The sequence below is a fragment of the Pygoscelis adeliae genome, unplaced genomic scaffold (assembly GCF_000699105.1).
Source record: "Pygoscelis adeliae isolate BGI_AS28 unplaced genomic scaffold, ASM69910v1 Scaffold85, whole genome shotgun sequence".
Classification (NCBI taxonomy): domain Eukaryota; kingdom Metazoa; phylum Chordata; class Aves; order Sphenisciformes; family Spheniscidae; genus Pygoscelis; species Pygoscelis adeliae.
In genome coordinates this window covers 1062236-1079937 of record NW_008824900.1, presented here as the reverse complement: position 1 = coordinate 1079937, position 17702 = coordinate 1062236, and the positions used below count along the sequence as shown (strand labels likewise).

General features: G+C 43.1%; 1 protein-coding gene across 1 annotated transcript in view; it reads left to right on the top strand.

The window, feature by feature from the left end:
• GSG1L (GSG1-like) overlaps window positions 1-17702 on the top strand; it is a 62227-nt gene that overhangs the window by 5449 nt on the left and 39076 nt on the right. Inside the window, exon 2 of the mRNA XM_009324715.1 lies at window positions 14229-14276. Coding sequence (XP_009322990.1) covers window positions 14229-14276 — 48 coding nt within the window. The remainder of the gene's footprint in view (window positions 1-14228; window positions 14277-17702) is intronic.

Here is a 17702-nt window from a genome sequence, read left to right as displayed (position 1 = left end):
GAGCTCTATATTGAAGATAAAATTTCCAGCGATAGAGGAACTGAACCCAGGGGGCCTGGATAATCTCCATCTGAGGATGCTGAAATAATTGGCACATGAAAATGTAGGTTTAGTAGCAAGAATCTGCACATTGCTGTATTCAATGAAGACTGGAAAAAAATTATACAGGCCACTTGACCCAGCAACCTTAGGACAGTTTTCAGGGAAAGCATGTACATGGCAACAAATGGGTTTTATCAAAGGTAGGGTTTTGTTAAAAGTAAATCTTTTAACAAGATGAATCACTTCTTAGACAAGAAGACCCAGTCTGCATTAGTCCCAGTCTCTATGGATTCACAAAAAAGCATTTGATGGAATGTCCCACTGAAAATTCTTTACAGAAGAACTACAGAGAGCGGAGGGAACAGTAACAACGTAGTGATAGATGTAGGCATGCTTCCACGCTGGGGAATGCTAAACAGTCTGAGCCTCTTCAGACTGGAATGAAGGCACAGTACAGAGAACTATGATATTGGTGGGGATCAACAAGAAATATCATTGACTGCTTCCGTGATTTAAGAACAATAAGGCATAACAGACAAAAAGAAATACTCCTTCCCACAGAGCGCCCTGCCAGGGAATGTTGTGATGGCCAAAACTGGGGATTGCATGGATCCAGGGAGGAAACATCCATTCGTGTTACTAACATGATGATTTGAGAGCAACCTCTGCCCAGGAAGTCCCTGAACTACTGATGCAGTACTGGTATCACAGGGGAGGTACATGAGCAGAATCACCCTACATCCACCTCTTTGTTCTTCCCTAAATATCTGTCATTGGATGACGATACAAAGGTAGTGAAGTAGGCAGACCTTTTGCTTGAGACTGTGGTGCAGATTTTACTTTATATTATTTATTATGGTGGGGATGAATAGAGAGATTGTAAACTGATTAAAGAACAGTCTTACAAGGAGGCTGTGGTAAGTAATATAAAAAGGGAAATTATCACAATGGAGATATTTCTAGTTGTCCTCAAATTTGGTTTTGGGACTGGTTCTGTTATTGCTGAGATTAGCAATCTAGGAAGAAGAACTAGGGATACAATTCATGTCACCTAATTCATTAAAAAAAAAAAAAGCACAAAGTGAATCCCACAGCAAACCTGTGGACATCAGCAAGCGTAGGTATCTGTGCCTGAACTGAAGGTCATCATTACAGTCAGTAGAGAGTAGTGAGTACTTCTTGGGGAGATTAAATTCCTCCTCATATGGGATGAATTGAGCCCTGGGATTATGTGTTTTCCTCATTGGCCAAAAAGGAATCTAAGAAGTTGCCATTTCTAACACAGAAGGCTTAATTTGAAGAGAATAATCCTACTTTAAACGCACTCCCTACACATGCTGTGACACAAAGTCTGGGAATATTGGCATTACAGAGGTGAGATTTTTCTGCATAACTAAAAATGTGAGCTGGACTGATAGAGTTGTAAGAATAGTATTAAAATAATTAAAACAAAAAAAAAAATTAAAAGCTCCAAGCACTAAGGCATAAGATTCTGTGAGGTCACAGGTAGTTATCAATTGTGATCAAAAGATAAGAAACAAGTTCTGGGCCAGTATTTGACTGTGGGGTGACTGTGAGCTGCAAAGGGCTGGGATATAAAGGAAAAGCATTATTCTAGGGAAGAGTCAGCACCACTGTGCAAGGCACAGGTAACACCAGTGCATTTTGTTAATGCCATTGTGCATAGTTATGGTAAGAAAAAGGGGGAGGTGAAATAGATGCAGAGTGGGATTTCCAAGGTAGTTAAGAAAAAGAGAATCTCCTTCAAGAAAAGAAAAGAAAAACTGGTCCTCTTTAGTATAACAAATTGAAGATCTAGAGGGGATGTGGTGGTACCTTATATATATATGTGGATAAATATCAAGAAAAGAATATGACTTAAGTAACTTGTCATTGAGAAAAAAAGTGAAAATCCAAGGAGGGGTTCCCAGAAAGTACGTCTCTGGACTTCACCTCCACAGAGGGCAGTGTGACCAAAGGAAATCCACGGGCTGAAATGGATACTTCTTAAATTCACAGAAAGAACTGTATGAGGGAAGAGGAATGTCTCTGGCCTGAGGAAGGTTGGAGTGAGTTCTGCATAGCTGATTTGTTGGTATCTTAAGGAGGTCTGAAAGGAGCCATCATGGTTTGACTGCCTTGCTCACATCATGTCTATATTCTTTTACATGACATCCATGCTTCAGGGTTGCCACTGGTCACCAGTGGGAGCCAAGAAAAAAAATAATTGCTGACTTGATGCATATCACGTCTTCTGGAGGGTTTTATGCCTTCTCTAAAGCATCAAAAATTGGCTACAGGTGGAGAGACAGTATGTGAGGAGGTTGCTTTGCTGCCGTTGACATTATTACAGCTTCTCAGTATCTAATTGGTATGTCTGCTCATGCACTGAACATTAAACTGATGATCTAATTTGAGATCAGAACAGAAATCTCCCTCAGGCTAGGTAACAGGGATAGTAACAATTTTTTGCCTTACTTTACAACACAGGGAAGGGTCCATTTCAGAAAAGCACTTCTGAACTCCTCCTAACAAATCCTTGGGGTTTTGCTTACAGGATAAGATAGGCCTGGCCATAGGAATTTAAGCTTTATGATAAGACTCTTCAGATCTGTTCATGTTCCTCATGACGACTCTTCCTCTCTTCCTGTGGTACATGATAGCTGTGGTTTCTGTGGTGGTGATTGCGTTATTACAGACCTTCAGTTTTTTATAGGATGTTGGGGATATTTTGTGTCTGCAATGCACTGGGAATTTTGGATTTTAGGCCCTCCTGAACCTGCTAGACGGACTAGCTGTATGAACATCTATCAAACATAAAATGTGGAAATAAAATCCCTGCAGGCTGAGACTCATAACAGAGTAAAGTAAGGGACTAGGCAGTGAACTGCTCCTTATTTGATAAGTTGCTCTCTATCTCATGAGCAAAAACTGTGTTGCTTTCTCTTTGGATGTGTCTATCCTCAACCATTTAACCAGGTAGTTTTAAAGGAGATAATCTGATAGTTCCTTGTAAATGGAATAAACATCAAAGTGCTGGAAGACTAACATATAGGTCCCATATTTCAAAGAGAACTGAGGCGCTTACCCTGCTGCCAGTTAGTGCAAAATATGAACAGATGCATTCAGGGCTACAGAAATAAACATGGGATGTAATATCAATCATCATGGTATCCCCATGGCTTTTAAATTACACCAGACTCAATCCTGATTTTAAAATTTTCCTTATGTGGAATTAACAGAACTGGCTTACTGACAGATCTTAAAATGGGGACTTCGCGGGGAACAGGGCTGCTTCTAGCAGCACCCTCTGTTAATCATGAATTAGTGCAATGTTATTCAGTGTTCTTGTTGGTAAACAAAATGGTAACATAAATCTTTGCTGATCTAGCTTACAAATGATACAAGGACTACAGAAAGCAGTAAATAATGAGAAGCAGATGTTATTTCTATAGAACGACGTGGCTTGTAGAATAGTCACAGGCAAACAAAATTCACTTTAAGGTGTTCCGCCTTGCATTTGGCTGGATTTGGGCAGGGAAAAGGACACAAACTATGCTTACAATCTGGGAAATTGATTGGGAAGCAGAGCCACTCCACCATGTCTAGACTCACTAGATTTGGAGAGACCAAAACCCACATCATACTGTCATTCCGCCTGATTTCACTTTGCTTTACCTGGCCAGACAAAAACCACTGAGACTTTGTTGCAAAGTTATTAGGTACAAGCCTGGAAATAAGGTTCACAAGAAGAAATGCAAGCACAACTTTTTCACTTGCTTTCAAAAACTGGATATTTATTTGCAGTGTACTGTGTGTGAATGTCTTACTGCCCTTCTTGTTAACTTCCTTTAAGTCTGTAGCTGAAAGGTTAAGGTTATCTCAGTTTCCATACTCCAAGTCAGGTGTGCCTGCCTGGGAAAACAGGATGCCTCAACCCAAAAAGCAACTGAGCATCTTTCGGTAGGAAAGGTGGGAGAAGTTTCTGGAGTTCACATTGAAGCAGGCAGCCTAAATTGCAATGGCTAAGAGGAACAGAGAGCAGACAGATGGGCAAGCCAGGGAAGAAATACTGGCTTGCTATGGTGCTAACTGTGGAGAAGAAGTACAGGTTGAGGTGGTACCGGCTCTGACATTCAAGGTCCCCTCCCCTCCAGCAATCCCTTTGCCTCTTACCCACAGTCACTTGCACATGTTTCAAGGTGCAGCCTCAGGACCCATGTTCACAGTGCCGTGCCGTGCCATCAGAGTAATACTCTGTCCCGAATCCGTCTTTCCCTCCATTTTGGCACACCTCAGCTTTTGATATTTTCATTTTCTGGAGTAATCCCGTCCGTGAAAAGGAGTTTCCTTCTTTGCTGTCAGTGACTTTCATCTCTGCCTGCCCTGCTTATTTAATTCCAGAGCTAGGGCACAGATCCAATGCAAATACTCCAGTTGAGCATTATCTGGAGAGAAGCGCTGGCATGGTTAAAAGGTAATGCATATTGATCCACAGCTAATAATTGGAAAGAGTGAGAAGCGCTGGCATGGTTAAAAGGTAATGCATATTGATCCACAGCTAATAATTAGAAAGAGTGGGAGCTATTGAACCACATTTCTTCTACAACTGGGGCTTTAGGGTCTTATTGGTTACTTACTCCTTTGATCTTTGTTAATCACCAACCTGAATGGAGCTGCTAATGCAGTCACATGGGAGACTGTAGAAGGCATGTCAGACTTCATACAATGAGGTGTATATATATCAGCTACATCTTCTGTGAAGAGCATCGTTTCTAGTCTTTCACAGTTTCCTGGGGAGACCTTATAGTCCCACAGATACTGGACCCTCGATAACTAGTTTATTTTGGCATTAGCACAGAGTAAGCACAGTGTGGCAGATGGTCATCTGTGGGATGGACAGGTGAAAACCCTCCTCTTCCCATGCCGTGGTTTGAAATGCTTAAAGCAACTCAGAACTCTGTGCCTGATTTAATGTTTTCCAGATTACAAAGTCAGGTCTAAATTGACACCAGAGTCATGGAAAGTCTCTCTCAGCACCATTGTTTCCTCAATTCTCCCAATCATTTAAAAATCTGAGCTATTTTCCAGCTCTCCAAATGATAGATGTCTGTACACACCTGCCAGGTCTTACCAAGATAATCAGATGAGTCTCGTGACTTGGATGTGTTTCAATTAGACGTGATTTGAGAGCAGCCTGTGGAGGTGTTTGCTATCAGATACTGTGCAAGATTTCTCACATCAGAGAGAGTTTCAGTGCAGAAAACGCAGTTGCCATGGCACATAGTCCCAGTTAGCACAAACACGCTGGGGTATTCCCTGCTCTGCCCGCACCCTCTGCCCCCTGCACAGCTATCTACTGCTCCAACGAAACAAAGGGGAAACTCCAGAGTGCGGGTGACACCTCTCTGATGAAATTATTACCATTTCTTTGTGAGTATGTGAATTGAGGAAAAATGCCTGCCTGAAATGAAAAAGTGGAAAGCTTTAAGCTTTTCCACTTTAAAAGGTAGAAAGTCTTAAGTTCTCTTTCTTAAGCTGAAAGAGAACAGTAGTATAGCATTCAGATTTAAAAACAACCCCAAAAGGGAAAAAGATTGTGAGTTATCTCAGCAGAGGTTGAGAAATTGAGAAAATTCTCATGTTACTTGGAAGTAAGAGAAATGTTGATGGGCAGCAGCTATGAATGACAGCTGTCAGAGTGAGAGAAAGCAATTTTTTTCATAGTTCAAGACATATTTTAGCGTAATTCTGTGTGAACTTGTTTATTTTCCAGAAAAAATATCAGTCCAGCAAAATCAACATGGTGAACTGGAAAATGTTTATTTTGCAGATTAATACTCGATTTTTCATTAGAAAAAATTCAATTAAATACTCTGTCTGGGATCAGTTTAACCAAAAGTGGAATATTTCACTTGTTAATTAACCTGATACAACTCAGTTTGAGTGAGCTCATTAACCTGCATTTTCCCTAACGTGGTACTTTATTTCACTGAAGTTGTGTTGCAGTCCTCAGCCTTGTCTAGGCTGGGATCCCTTGAGGATTATATCTTTTTTTAGACAAATACAATGATTTTACTCTCAGTAGATGATGTGGGATCTCATCAGAATCACATGACTCCAGATATAATTGGAGAGATAAAGATTTGTTAGGGCCTATTGGGAAAAAAGGGGACCTTGTCTTTCGTAGGCTGGGAGCCAGAATGTTACTAAAAGGGAATGCTGTTTAAATGAAATTTAATCATTTAAATTTCCATCAGAACTGTACTTTTGAACTCGTAAAATTTTATGCAGAGTAAAGTGAATACAGACAGCTTTTTCTCTTTTTTGCAAGATGAAAAGCAGAGTTGTAACAGAGACCTTTCTTTCAGTCAGAACTACCGGATATCTTTTAAGTCGAATTAACTAGAATATTTTGAAGCCGTGTGGTTGGAAGACACACAAACTAGGATTTTTCAGAGTTGTTTTTATTTTGCTGCCCTGGTTATTAATGAGGCATTTATCACTGGCTCAGAGAGGAGAGAACTCGGGAACATAGGACCAATAAGTATGATCCAGGACACCAGCTTCTGGTCCTTGCTATTGCAACAGTCTAGAATAGAATCATAGAATCATTTAGGTTGGAAAAGACCTTTAAGGTCATCGAGTCCAACCGCTAACGTAGCACTGACAAGTCCACCACTAAACCATGTCCCTAAGCACCACGTCCACCTGTCTTTTAAATACCTCCAGGGATGGTGACTCAACCACTTCCCTGGGCAGCCTGTTCCAATGCTTGATAACCCTTTGGTGAAGAAATTTTTCCTAATATCCAATCTAAACCTCCCCTGGCACAACTTGAGGCCATTTCCTCTCGTCCTATTGTTTGTTATTTGGGAGAAGAGACCGATATCCACCTTGCTACAACCTCCTTTCAGGTAGTTGTAGAGAGCAATGAGGTCTCCCCTGAGCCTTCTCTTCTCCAGGCTAAACATCCCCAGTTCCCTCAGCCGCTCCTCATAAGACTTGAGCTCTGGACCCTTCACCAGCTTCGTTGCCCTTCGCTGGACACGCTCCAGCACCTCAATGTCTGTCTTGTAGTGAGGGGCCCAAAACTGAACACAGTATTCGAGGTGCAGCCTCACCAGTGCTGAGTACAGGGGGACGATCACTGCCCTAGTCCTGCTGGCCACACTATCTCTGACACAAGCCAGGATGCCCTTGGCCTTCTTGGCCGCCTGGGCACACTGCCGGCTCATGTTCAGCCGGCTGTCGACCAACACCCCCAGGTCCTTTTCCGCCAGGCAGCTTTCCAGCCACTCTTCCCCAAGCCTGTAGCGCTGCATGGGGTTGTTGTGGCCAAAGTGCAGGACCCGGCACTTGGCCTTGTTGAACCTCATACAGTTGGCCTCGGCCCATTGATCCAGCCTGTCCAGGTCCCTCTGCAGAGCCTTCCTACCCTCCAGCAGATCAACACTGCTGCCCAACTTGGTGTCGTCTGCAAGCTTCCTGAGGGTGCACTCGATCCCCTCATCCATATCACTGATAAAGATATTGAACAGAACTGGCCCCAAAACTGAGCCCTGGGGAACACCGCTCGTGACCGGCCGCCAACTGGATTGAACTCCATTCACCACAACTCTTTGGTCCCGGCCACGCAGCCAGTTTTTTACCCAGCGAAGCGTACAACCGTCCAAGCCATGAGCAGCCAGTTTCTGCAGGAGAATGCTGTGGGAAACAGTGTCAAAGGCTTTACTAAAGTCCAGGTAAACAATATCCGCAGCCTTTCCCTCATCAGCTAAGCAGGTCATGTAGTCATAGAAGGAGATCAGGTTAGTCAAGCAGGACCTGGCCTTTGTAAAGCCATGCTGACTGGGCCTGATCACCTGGTTGTCCTCTACGTGCTGTGTGATAGCACTGAAGATGATCTGCTCTGTAAGAATATGAATATTTAGAATATTGTCTGAAAGCCTATACTTTTTTGGTGTGTTTTCTGCCCTCTTCCCTATTTCCAGTCTAAACCACCAGTTTACTGAGGTATACTCTGGACAAATCCAACCACTGTTGTGCAGTGTGGTGTCCTGAAGACAGGAGCAAACCAGCCATACATTTTATGCAACTGGTGGCAGAAACAGTAGAATACATGTGGGTCTCCCAAAGGCTTAAAGTCAGAGTGATTCCAGTGTGCCCGTTGAGCTTGGAAGTACGTCTGGGTGTTATAGTTTGTACCCAATCTATCTGCACCTAGACCTGCCTTTCCAGCTGCCCTATATAGCTCTGTAACTGCTCCCTAGCGTCTTCCATAGACCCATAGAAGAATGTCAGCCTGCACCCACTTTAGAAGCTGCAGCTAGGCACATCTGATCTGTCGCAATACAGTTGCACTGTGCACACAAGGTGTGCAGAGCATAACGAGGAAGGTAGCCCAGAGCCCTGAAGCCAGTGTACCATGCAGACCTGATGGCTCTATGGGACCTGATTGCCTTAATTTTCTGGCAGGATTGAATTTGGGGGACTTAGAAAAGCCACTTCTCTTTCTTAGCTTTTGCTTTCAAATTATTGTTGAGGTTAGGGAGGTACAGATGTCTCTGAACTCTGCCTGAGGAAGGTGAGAGGAACAAGCATTTGCCTCCAACACAGAGTCCCAGCTGTCCAAAGTGTGTGTGACACTGAAGTAGGACTCTTCAGTGGAGAAAGTAAGAGAGCAGCCCCACTACCTCCATGTGTTATGGCAAGGGAGGTGTCTGGGGGACTGGTCTGCCTATCTAAGGTGACAGGACACGTGGGTGACCCCTCCACCATGTGCCACTGCTTGTCAGCGGTGTCCTGCAGTGCCTCCTTCCCATCTCTGCAGCAGTCTTACTCTTCACCAGCTCATTTACTTTCTCCAGAACGCAGCTCTGCCAGCATAGTGCCCACTTTTCACACAGCCTTCTATTTTTTCCTGAAATGATTTGATTTTGCAGATATAAGACAATTTTCATGACAAGTATGTGCCACAGACTTGGAAGGGCTGGAAGCTCAGGACTTCCCATCACATTGTGAGCAGCAGAAGGAGAAGAAAGAGCATGAGCCTCATGCTGGAAGCGAGACAGAGAGATCATCTGCTTATGCTGCCACAACTTTCCCTCTCATTCCCTGGGATTGATGCACTGATAAACTCCATATCTTCCTGTATACTGTTTCCTAAGAACACGTAGAAGCCCAAAGCTGAGCTTTCTTCAGTAGAAACTACTGAGGAGCTGGAAAACATTTGACCTGCATTGCTGCGGGAGCTTCCATAGCTGCAGAGCCATGAAATGGGTAAAGTCTCAATCAGCCTGTCTGAGGAAACACTGTGTGTGCTCCTGGGAAGCTGAACCCTGGGGACTTTAAGACCCAGGGAATTTCTCCTCCCTTGCCTGATTGCTGCTGGTGTCCTTCCCAGTTCAGGCTAGGCACATATTCAAGATGCAAGTGCACGTATGTGCGTGCGCGCGCACACACACACGTGCAAGCATGCATGACACTAATGTGGCTGGCCACACAGACCAACCCAGAGACAGCTGTGCCTTTACTAGCACCCATAGAAACAACAACATCACTCCCATCAGCAAGCTCGCTCCTTTTCCTCTTCTCTGGCTGACCAAGTCTGAAGATCACTAGTGAAAACATGCACACCCCTTCCCTCTGTGCACAAGCACATCACACTAACAGTCCCTCAGATGTTATCATGGGCTCTAAGTCTATTATCCATACCAAGACCTCAAGACCTTTACCTAGCCACCAGCTCAGACCTTGGGTCTTTCCAGATATGTCTCCTCCCACTCTCTGGCTGGTTCCGTTTGAAGCTCCCTGGCGAATTACGAATACACACACACGCATGCACATATGCAGGATTAGATTAATTAATTAGGATTAATTAGAGAAAAACACACACAGTTTTTGGGCTTTCTAGTTACTGGTATCCAGAACTGCAGGCCCCTGTGACTCATGCCCCCTTCTCGGGAAGCCCAGCGAGACACACGTGAGCCCATGCAGAGCCAGCCTGGTTATGCGGGAATGCATTTGCAAGGGCTTGCACAGATGATGTTTCTACCTCACCCTTGGGAAGCCATAGAAGAAGCTAGTACCAAGTGCTTTGCTCTTATTGCTGTTTAGGTGGTTGATTAGTCCTCTCTCCTCAGCCTCCAACAGCTCCCTGACACTGCTGAGCTCCAGAGAGCTTCACATGCACATGTACATGGCCACTGCTCCTGCATGGAAGCAGAGAGCGTTCAAGCCAGGTCACGCCTCTTCTTTCTATGTGAGTTATGTGCAGGAGAGATGACTCCTTGGCTTTCTCCTCTGTCAGAATCGCTGCTGCAACTGGGTGAAGGCGTGAGCATCAGGGGGATGAATCCTAGACACTGTTCTTGTTGCATCTCTAAACAGCCTTTTCTGTATTCTCTAAAGACTCTCCAGGAGCCTGGTTATGAGGAGAAGATGCATCTGGAAAAGGGCAGCACAGCAGGATAAACTCTGCCAAGTCTAAAATTAAACTTAAGAGGGCTTAAGAGATCAGTTATACAAGTTACCCCAAAATAACTTAGAATAAATCCTAAGAGGAACAGTGAAAGCACTGCTGACATCTTCAGTGCCCAGCGAGATGCATGTCTGCATGTTGAAGTATGAATGTGGTCTATAAATACCACCAGTGGTTACCATTGAAAATGGAGGAGGGTTTTCCAGTGGTCCAGCAACAGGGACAATGAAGGGAGGTGTTCTTCATCAGGAACTGCTTGTGCAGTTCCTACCACAACCTTTAGTGGTAAGCCAGGCACAATCCAGATATCAGCCGTTGAAAGCGAAGTGACCTCCCTCCAGGCTTTCCTCTGTCTCCAACCTACAGTCGTTCTTTGTGCTATGGCTCCAAAAGGCCTTTTTCTGCACACCAGCATTTTCTGTCCATATTATTTAAACCGGAGGGCTCAGCCACAGCCAGGTCTCCTGGGAGAGATGGTGTTCCGGGCAAGCTAATTTGTGGAGGACAAGGATGCACGTTTCTCCAATAACTTGTGATCACACTCTCTACATCTGTCCTGCAGACAAGGCACCTACAGCCAAACACTACGGTACCATTCGCTTCCTCAGCACCCAGGCATTTCAAAAAGGCTTTGTACCTTACCATGTATCTGAAAGGCACTGTGTATCATCTCCAGCTCTCAGAACAGCCTGTGCAGTTTCTGTATGTTGTGGTTTAACCTCAGTTGGCAACTGAGCGCCACACAGCTGCTCGCTCACTTCCCTCCCCCCCGGTGGGATGGGGGAGAGAATTGGAAGAGCACAAGTGAGAAAAACTCGTGGGTTGAGATAAAAACAGTTTAATAATTGAAATAAAATGATAATAATAATAATAATAATGTAATAATGATGATTATGATGATAATGATGGTGATGATGATGATAATACACAAAGTGATGCACAGTGCAATTGCTCACCACCCGCCGACCGATGCCCAGCCAGTCCCGAGCAGCGGCCCCCCCCAGCCAGCTTCCCCCAGTTTATGTACTGAGCGTGACGTCCCATGGTATGGAATGTCCCTTGGGCCATTTTGGCTGTGCCCCCTCCCAGCTTCTTGTGCCCCTCCAGCCTTCTCAGTCGGTAGAGCATGGGAAGCTGAAAAGTCCTTGGCTAGTGTAAGCATTACCTAGCAACAACTAAAACATGGGTGCCTTATCAACTTTGTTCTCATCCTAAATCCAAAACACAGCACTGTACCAGCTACTAGGAAGGAAATTAACTCTATCCCTGCCGAAACCAGGACACTGTAGTAGCAAATACCATTCCCCTTTGCTTGTCTCGGGATTACATGCTAGAGAGTCAGGTATTTGTTAAAGGTTTCCTTACTGGAAAGGAAAATGGCTTATATGGCTTCAGATTCACTGCAACCACAGATGAGAGATGTCTCAGTGCTAGCCAGTTAGCTTGAAGTCAGGTTAAGATAAAACTGCAATAGAAGTAATGGCTTACATCTGAAAAAATGCCCACAAAAACCAAACCAAAACCACAGATCCATATGGCTAGAATGAAAAATCCTGCTTAATCTGCTTATATCAAGTTCAAATCTAAGGATCACTCTCCCTATATTCCCTTGAATTTATGTCACTGCATTCCTGACACACCTCATGCCCTAAAACTCAGAGTCTCTGGATGAGAATGCTTCCTACTTACAGCAAGTATCTTTTATAGTCCAGTTATTTATCTCTATTTCTTGGTGAGGGGCCTAAAGTACACCATGTGTGAAAAGAAGTTGAGGGAGATGGGCTTGTTCATGTCCCTGCAAATAAAGGAAGGATGACTACAAAGATGACATTGCAGCTAGAGCAGTTCAGGTTGGGCATAAGGAAACACTTCTCCAGAAGGGTGGTGCAGCCCAGGGACCAGACTAGGGGGAGAAACTCCATCCTTGGAGTCTCTAAAGAATGGGTACCATCATCCTTGAAGTATTTCAAGATTTGGCTGGGCAAAGTCACAGCTGACCCGATCAGGCATCAGTGATAGTCCTGCTCTGAACATGAGGCTGGACAACAGACCTGCAGGGTCCCGCCAACACAACGCTTCTGGGATGCTGTGATTTCTGTGATCCACCAGGTATCTTTCAGTCTGTCTGCACCAAAAATTAATAACTTAGTCATCTGACATTCCTTCTGTTTGGATACGGACTGCCCTACGTACCTTTTTGGAAACAGAGGTGGTGCTTTGATAAGTCAAGTGTCACTTCCTTTTCTTGACTGTCCTCTTGACAGTGCCTGGATTCACAGAGTAGAAGTTCTTCCCTATGCCATGGAGATATTGAAACGTTCATTTCAATGTCAGGTGAACCTTTTCTTTTATAGCAACTTATACATAGACAAACAGTCTGCAGACTATGTACACGACATTTTTTAGCACATTTAGCATAGGTTTTAAAAACCGCAAAAAATAAATAAATGTGGTAATAATAGCATTATAATAATAGATTGTTATTTCAGCACAGCTATGATTTGAATGGTTACATTTATCTCAATCCCGCCAACAAAGACACCAGAAAGATTAACGTTTTATATTGGTTTGTACATATAATTAATTACAACTAAGAAAAAAATTACACAGTGACTTCAACATCACTACAGCATTTCACTGTTTATTCTTTTTTAATGGTTCACATTTCCTAAACCAGTCTTTTGACTGTGCAATTAAAATTGAGCAAAACTAATAAAAAAACCTCCTTCCTGAAGCTGTCTTTGCCTCAATTAAAGTCTTAAAGGGCAAAATGGATTCTTCTCCATTACCTCTGGCAGGCATGCTGTGCTCTGATTCCTCGAGGCAGGCAGGCTATTGATCACCTTGGAACATAGCATGTTGAAGGATACACATATGCTTGGTGGGTGGATGCACCTAGAGCAGAGGAATTATTTTGTAATCTCTGATTGCCTGAAGAATTAAAAAGAAAGGTCAAAACAGCCACCCTTAAGATACATTTCCTGCTCAGAAGCAATATGCTTCTCAAGAATGTCTGCAAAAATGGAGGTGGAGTCCTAAAGAGAGAAAATTTAATTTACAATGATAAACATGCAGCAGCCACAAAGCAGAGGGAGTGGCACAGGGCTGTGATGGTCATAGCAAGGCATTTGCCTGCTTTTTTAACATTTTTTTTTAAATGCTACGCAATTGCTCAGCTTGCTTTGTGCTTCAGGTTTTGTCTGTCCTAGTCACATGTGTCATATCTATCCGTTGAGACATCTGTACCCATGGCAATGCTTCCTGGCACTGGGAGGTTCGGTCAGAGCCTGGTGGGGCACAGGCATTGTCCTGACGACGAGAAGAAGGAGGGCAAAGTGTTGGTGACAGAGGCCTGTGCCCTCCCAGTGCTACTCCATCTGGAGTGCAACACTGTTCCCGGCCTCGGAAAAGAGCATCACTGACCAAACAGGGACCCAACCATCAGAGAAAACAATTTTCTTCACTACCTGTATTTCATACTCCTGACCAAGGGACTGTAATCCTAAGGGAGAGCCCAGCCTTGTGAGTGTTGTGGTTTTGGTTCAGGCTGGAGGCACAGGTAAATGTCTGCTCTCTGTGTGAGACAACTTAGTCGTCCTGTAGAGTCTCAGGTGGGAGCAATGGCAGGAACACCGGTCAGAAAGAGGAGGCAGAGGAAAACCAATCAACTTCTGTCTCCTAAAATAATCCTTTTCTTTTAAAGGTGAAAAATGTCGAAGTTTTATTGACCTTGCCCCGGCTTCTGAAAAAGGTAAGACAATACAGTCAAGGCTTCTTCCCATTTTACAAATTGCATCAGTATTGTTTCTTGTCATACTTCAGTGCCAGGGGAAACATTACTTCCTAAGCACACAAGGACCTACATGTCATCCGGATTGCATAGATGCAGGTGAAACAAATGCCAAGGGTTTAAGACAGCTGTTTACTCAGTTTATGCAGATCTGTCATTTCTCTGATGCATTTTCTCTTCATTCAGCTGAATTTTTTTCAAGAAAATAAAGATTTATATTGTAATACAGACATTTTCCTTCTTCCTCTGCTGAGGAAGGACATGCTACATGGTTTCCTCAGGCCATGAAGTCATTTATGGTCAGAAAACTGCAGTCACAGTATCAAATGTCTCTTTGTGAGAGGGAATCATGTAGATGCTTGTTTGTTTGATTTACCCTCGGAAAAAAAATATATTCAAGTGCACAGAAAGAGGCAGGCCGCAAAGGTTTTCTTTATCCTGATACTGGAGTTGTAAATTCTCAATAGCAATTTAACCCATATTTCAAAATAGTATTTATCAGTGAAAAAATGGGTAGAGTTCAATTAACAAACTGGGCAGCTGAGCCCATCCTGCTCCCTGCTCAAGACAGAGCTCTCTGCCCACAGCTGAAGAGGTGCACGAGCCTCGCAGTGTCCTTCACACTAACAATGGGCTTCTGGAGGATCCAAAGGACAGATGAAAATTCATGCTTGTACAAAGAAGCGCTATATTTTGTTGGATCACTTGAGGCAATCACAAAACCTTTTGGGCATACGGTACCTTCATCAGGTCTGACAGAGAGGCAGTAAGTGGTGTAAGGAACAATTGTTCTTAGATTGTCTGAATTGTTGATCAGCTGGACAAATTGAAAGAGAAGGGCAATTACCATTAATAAAGCAGTGGGGTATTTCAGTGAGAGAAGTAGTAACAGAGACAGTCTCTGTGAAATTCATTGTAAGTAAACCTAAATAAATTATGCACATAAGGGAAGAACTATCCTGGGAAATACTGCCACTAATGTGCTCTGAGTTGAATCTTACACACACAAATGGGACCTTGGGGCATAACTGTTCTTATGAAACCACAAGCTCAATACTCAGCAGCGGTCAAAAACAATCTACCTGTTAGAAAGCATTAGGAAAGGACTTCAGAACAGAGCAGAGACTATCCTGTTGCATGAGGACTGTATATATCTGAGTGCTTCGACTTACATAAAATACAGTGTGGTATTTTGTCCTTTTTAGTCCAGCTCACAGAATGGCAGCAAGGATAATCAGAGTTCTGGAAGGTTCTGTACAAGGACAAGACTAAGACTCTTCAGCCCAAAGGAGAGACAAGTGAGAGGAGATATATGGACATTGATAAAGATGTAAGAGGAACTGAAAAGGCAACCTGGGGAATGGTAGTTCACTGCCTTTCCCAGTACAAGGACTAGTGGGCATTGCATGACACCTTCAGGAGACAGACTCAAAACAAGCACATCGTGTCTGTTATAAAGGCAATGGGATGTTTTTGTGCTTTATCCATTTTCTGTGAAAGTTCATAATGGTGCATAATGCTTGGTTGCATCACCCACGCACTTTCCAAAACAGCATTTAGTGCTTTACTTTAAGTATTTCTTTGGGTTGTGTGAAACGCTGTCAGCAATTTTTTTTAAATTGAATTTTAGAGTTGCTGCACGATGTCAGTGTATATTTCTAGACTATTCTATTTTTCCTTTTTGAGGAAGGAAGGGTCTTTTGGTGTAGGGGTATAAAGAAACATAACTATTTCTGAAGTCTTGCCATGGAGTTGTAAGGCATATTGACAGAAAGAGAGGGGAATACTCAGTCAGAGACGGAAAGTGCTGACCATCTGACTCATAAACAACTGTAGATCAAGTTGGACACTGCAACATAGTTAATCTGAATGTTTCACCATCAGTCTTCTGCTGTCCAGAGGTACTTTCATCACAAGTGAAGAGAAAATTGTGTGTCAACGATGCCCAACTTACTTTTGCTGCAGAATTCAACTTCTTGACTTCTTTTCTTCTCTTTTCCAGATAGAAGGAACTTCCTACTCCTTTAATTTCTTCATTCTCTCACTCAGCATTGACTTTAATGGTCATGGGCTTGTCAACTACTCAGTTACACCTGGTGCTGGGACAGATTCTTGATTCTTCTTCCAAGTAAATGAGATATGATAAAATGCATTGAATATAAAAAGTGGAGCTCCGTTATACAAATATATTGCGGTTTTCATAGTCCATTGTGTAACTGGGAATTTTTGGACTAAACTTATCTGTGCAATGAGACTTCAGCTTATTCAGTTTCTGTACCCATTCTTAGCATCACTTACCACTAAAACGTGGTTGTTCAAGGTTTCGATTATCTAAAACGTCTCATGTGTACATGCTCTGTTACTGCAACTGAGCACTCAGGCTTTCTAAAGTTTTCTTTTCAGTTGGTTTTCCTGGATTCAAAGAAGACCTCTATCTAACCAATTTCTAAGCTAAATACAGGCTGTTGAAATACCCCTGAGCACATCACCTTCCACTTCGAAGGCATGCTAAAAGGAAGCCTAAGAACAAACTTAGTCTAGTTGTGTAGCCAGTCTCTTCTACAGTCCCTCACCAGTTAACAGCAAGTCAGTATAAAATCTCTGCATAATATTTAAAACCTTCTTAGCATAGAAAAGCTAATCACTGAAACATTCACACTAAAATAAACCAGCTATGGTAGGGCCTAGCTACATTTTTACCACAAATCTTGCATTCGTAAATGAAAATGTTTCTTACTCTTACTGTAAAAAAGTAATACCTTAAGCTTGAGCTTCCTATCTTTAATCCATTTGTGCTGATCTCTAGTGTAGCTGGATACTATATTTCTGATCAGCTATCATACCCTTTCCATATACCGCACTAATGGCATCTACTAAAAGGAGGCAGCAAAATTTGGGGCAAACAGACCCACAGTGTGGTATAAATAAGCATTTCCAACCCACACTACGAGAGCTCTTCCCTGCATTTAAGGCAGCTGCCAACAATCTGTCAGAGCCTTGTAAGCCTAACATTGAATTTATTACCTATTGCTGGTTGTTAGTGCCAAATCTGCTTAACAAAATCAGCTTGGTGATGGTAGATAATAATTAGAAAAAAAAAAACTTCTGTGTCCACAAATATTTCTTATGACAGTTTCTGTTCACTATTGATAAAGGATGATAGGGCAATACCTGGTTACGTTGGTCAGGACTTTTAAATGGCTCTTACAGAGCAGATGTTTTTGGGTCCCATGAAGTGTGCTATTTTCTAATTTTCATTGCAGATGTGAGTAGTAAGATAGCAAGTATTTCCAAAAGGAGTTGGAAGGAAACTGCCACAGTAGGCTGGACCTGATCTTTCAGTTCTGAATTGCTCCTGGGATCTTCTCCACAAAACTTAATCCAAAA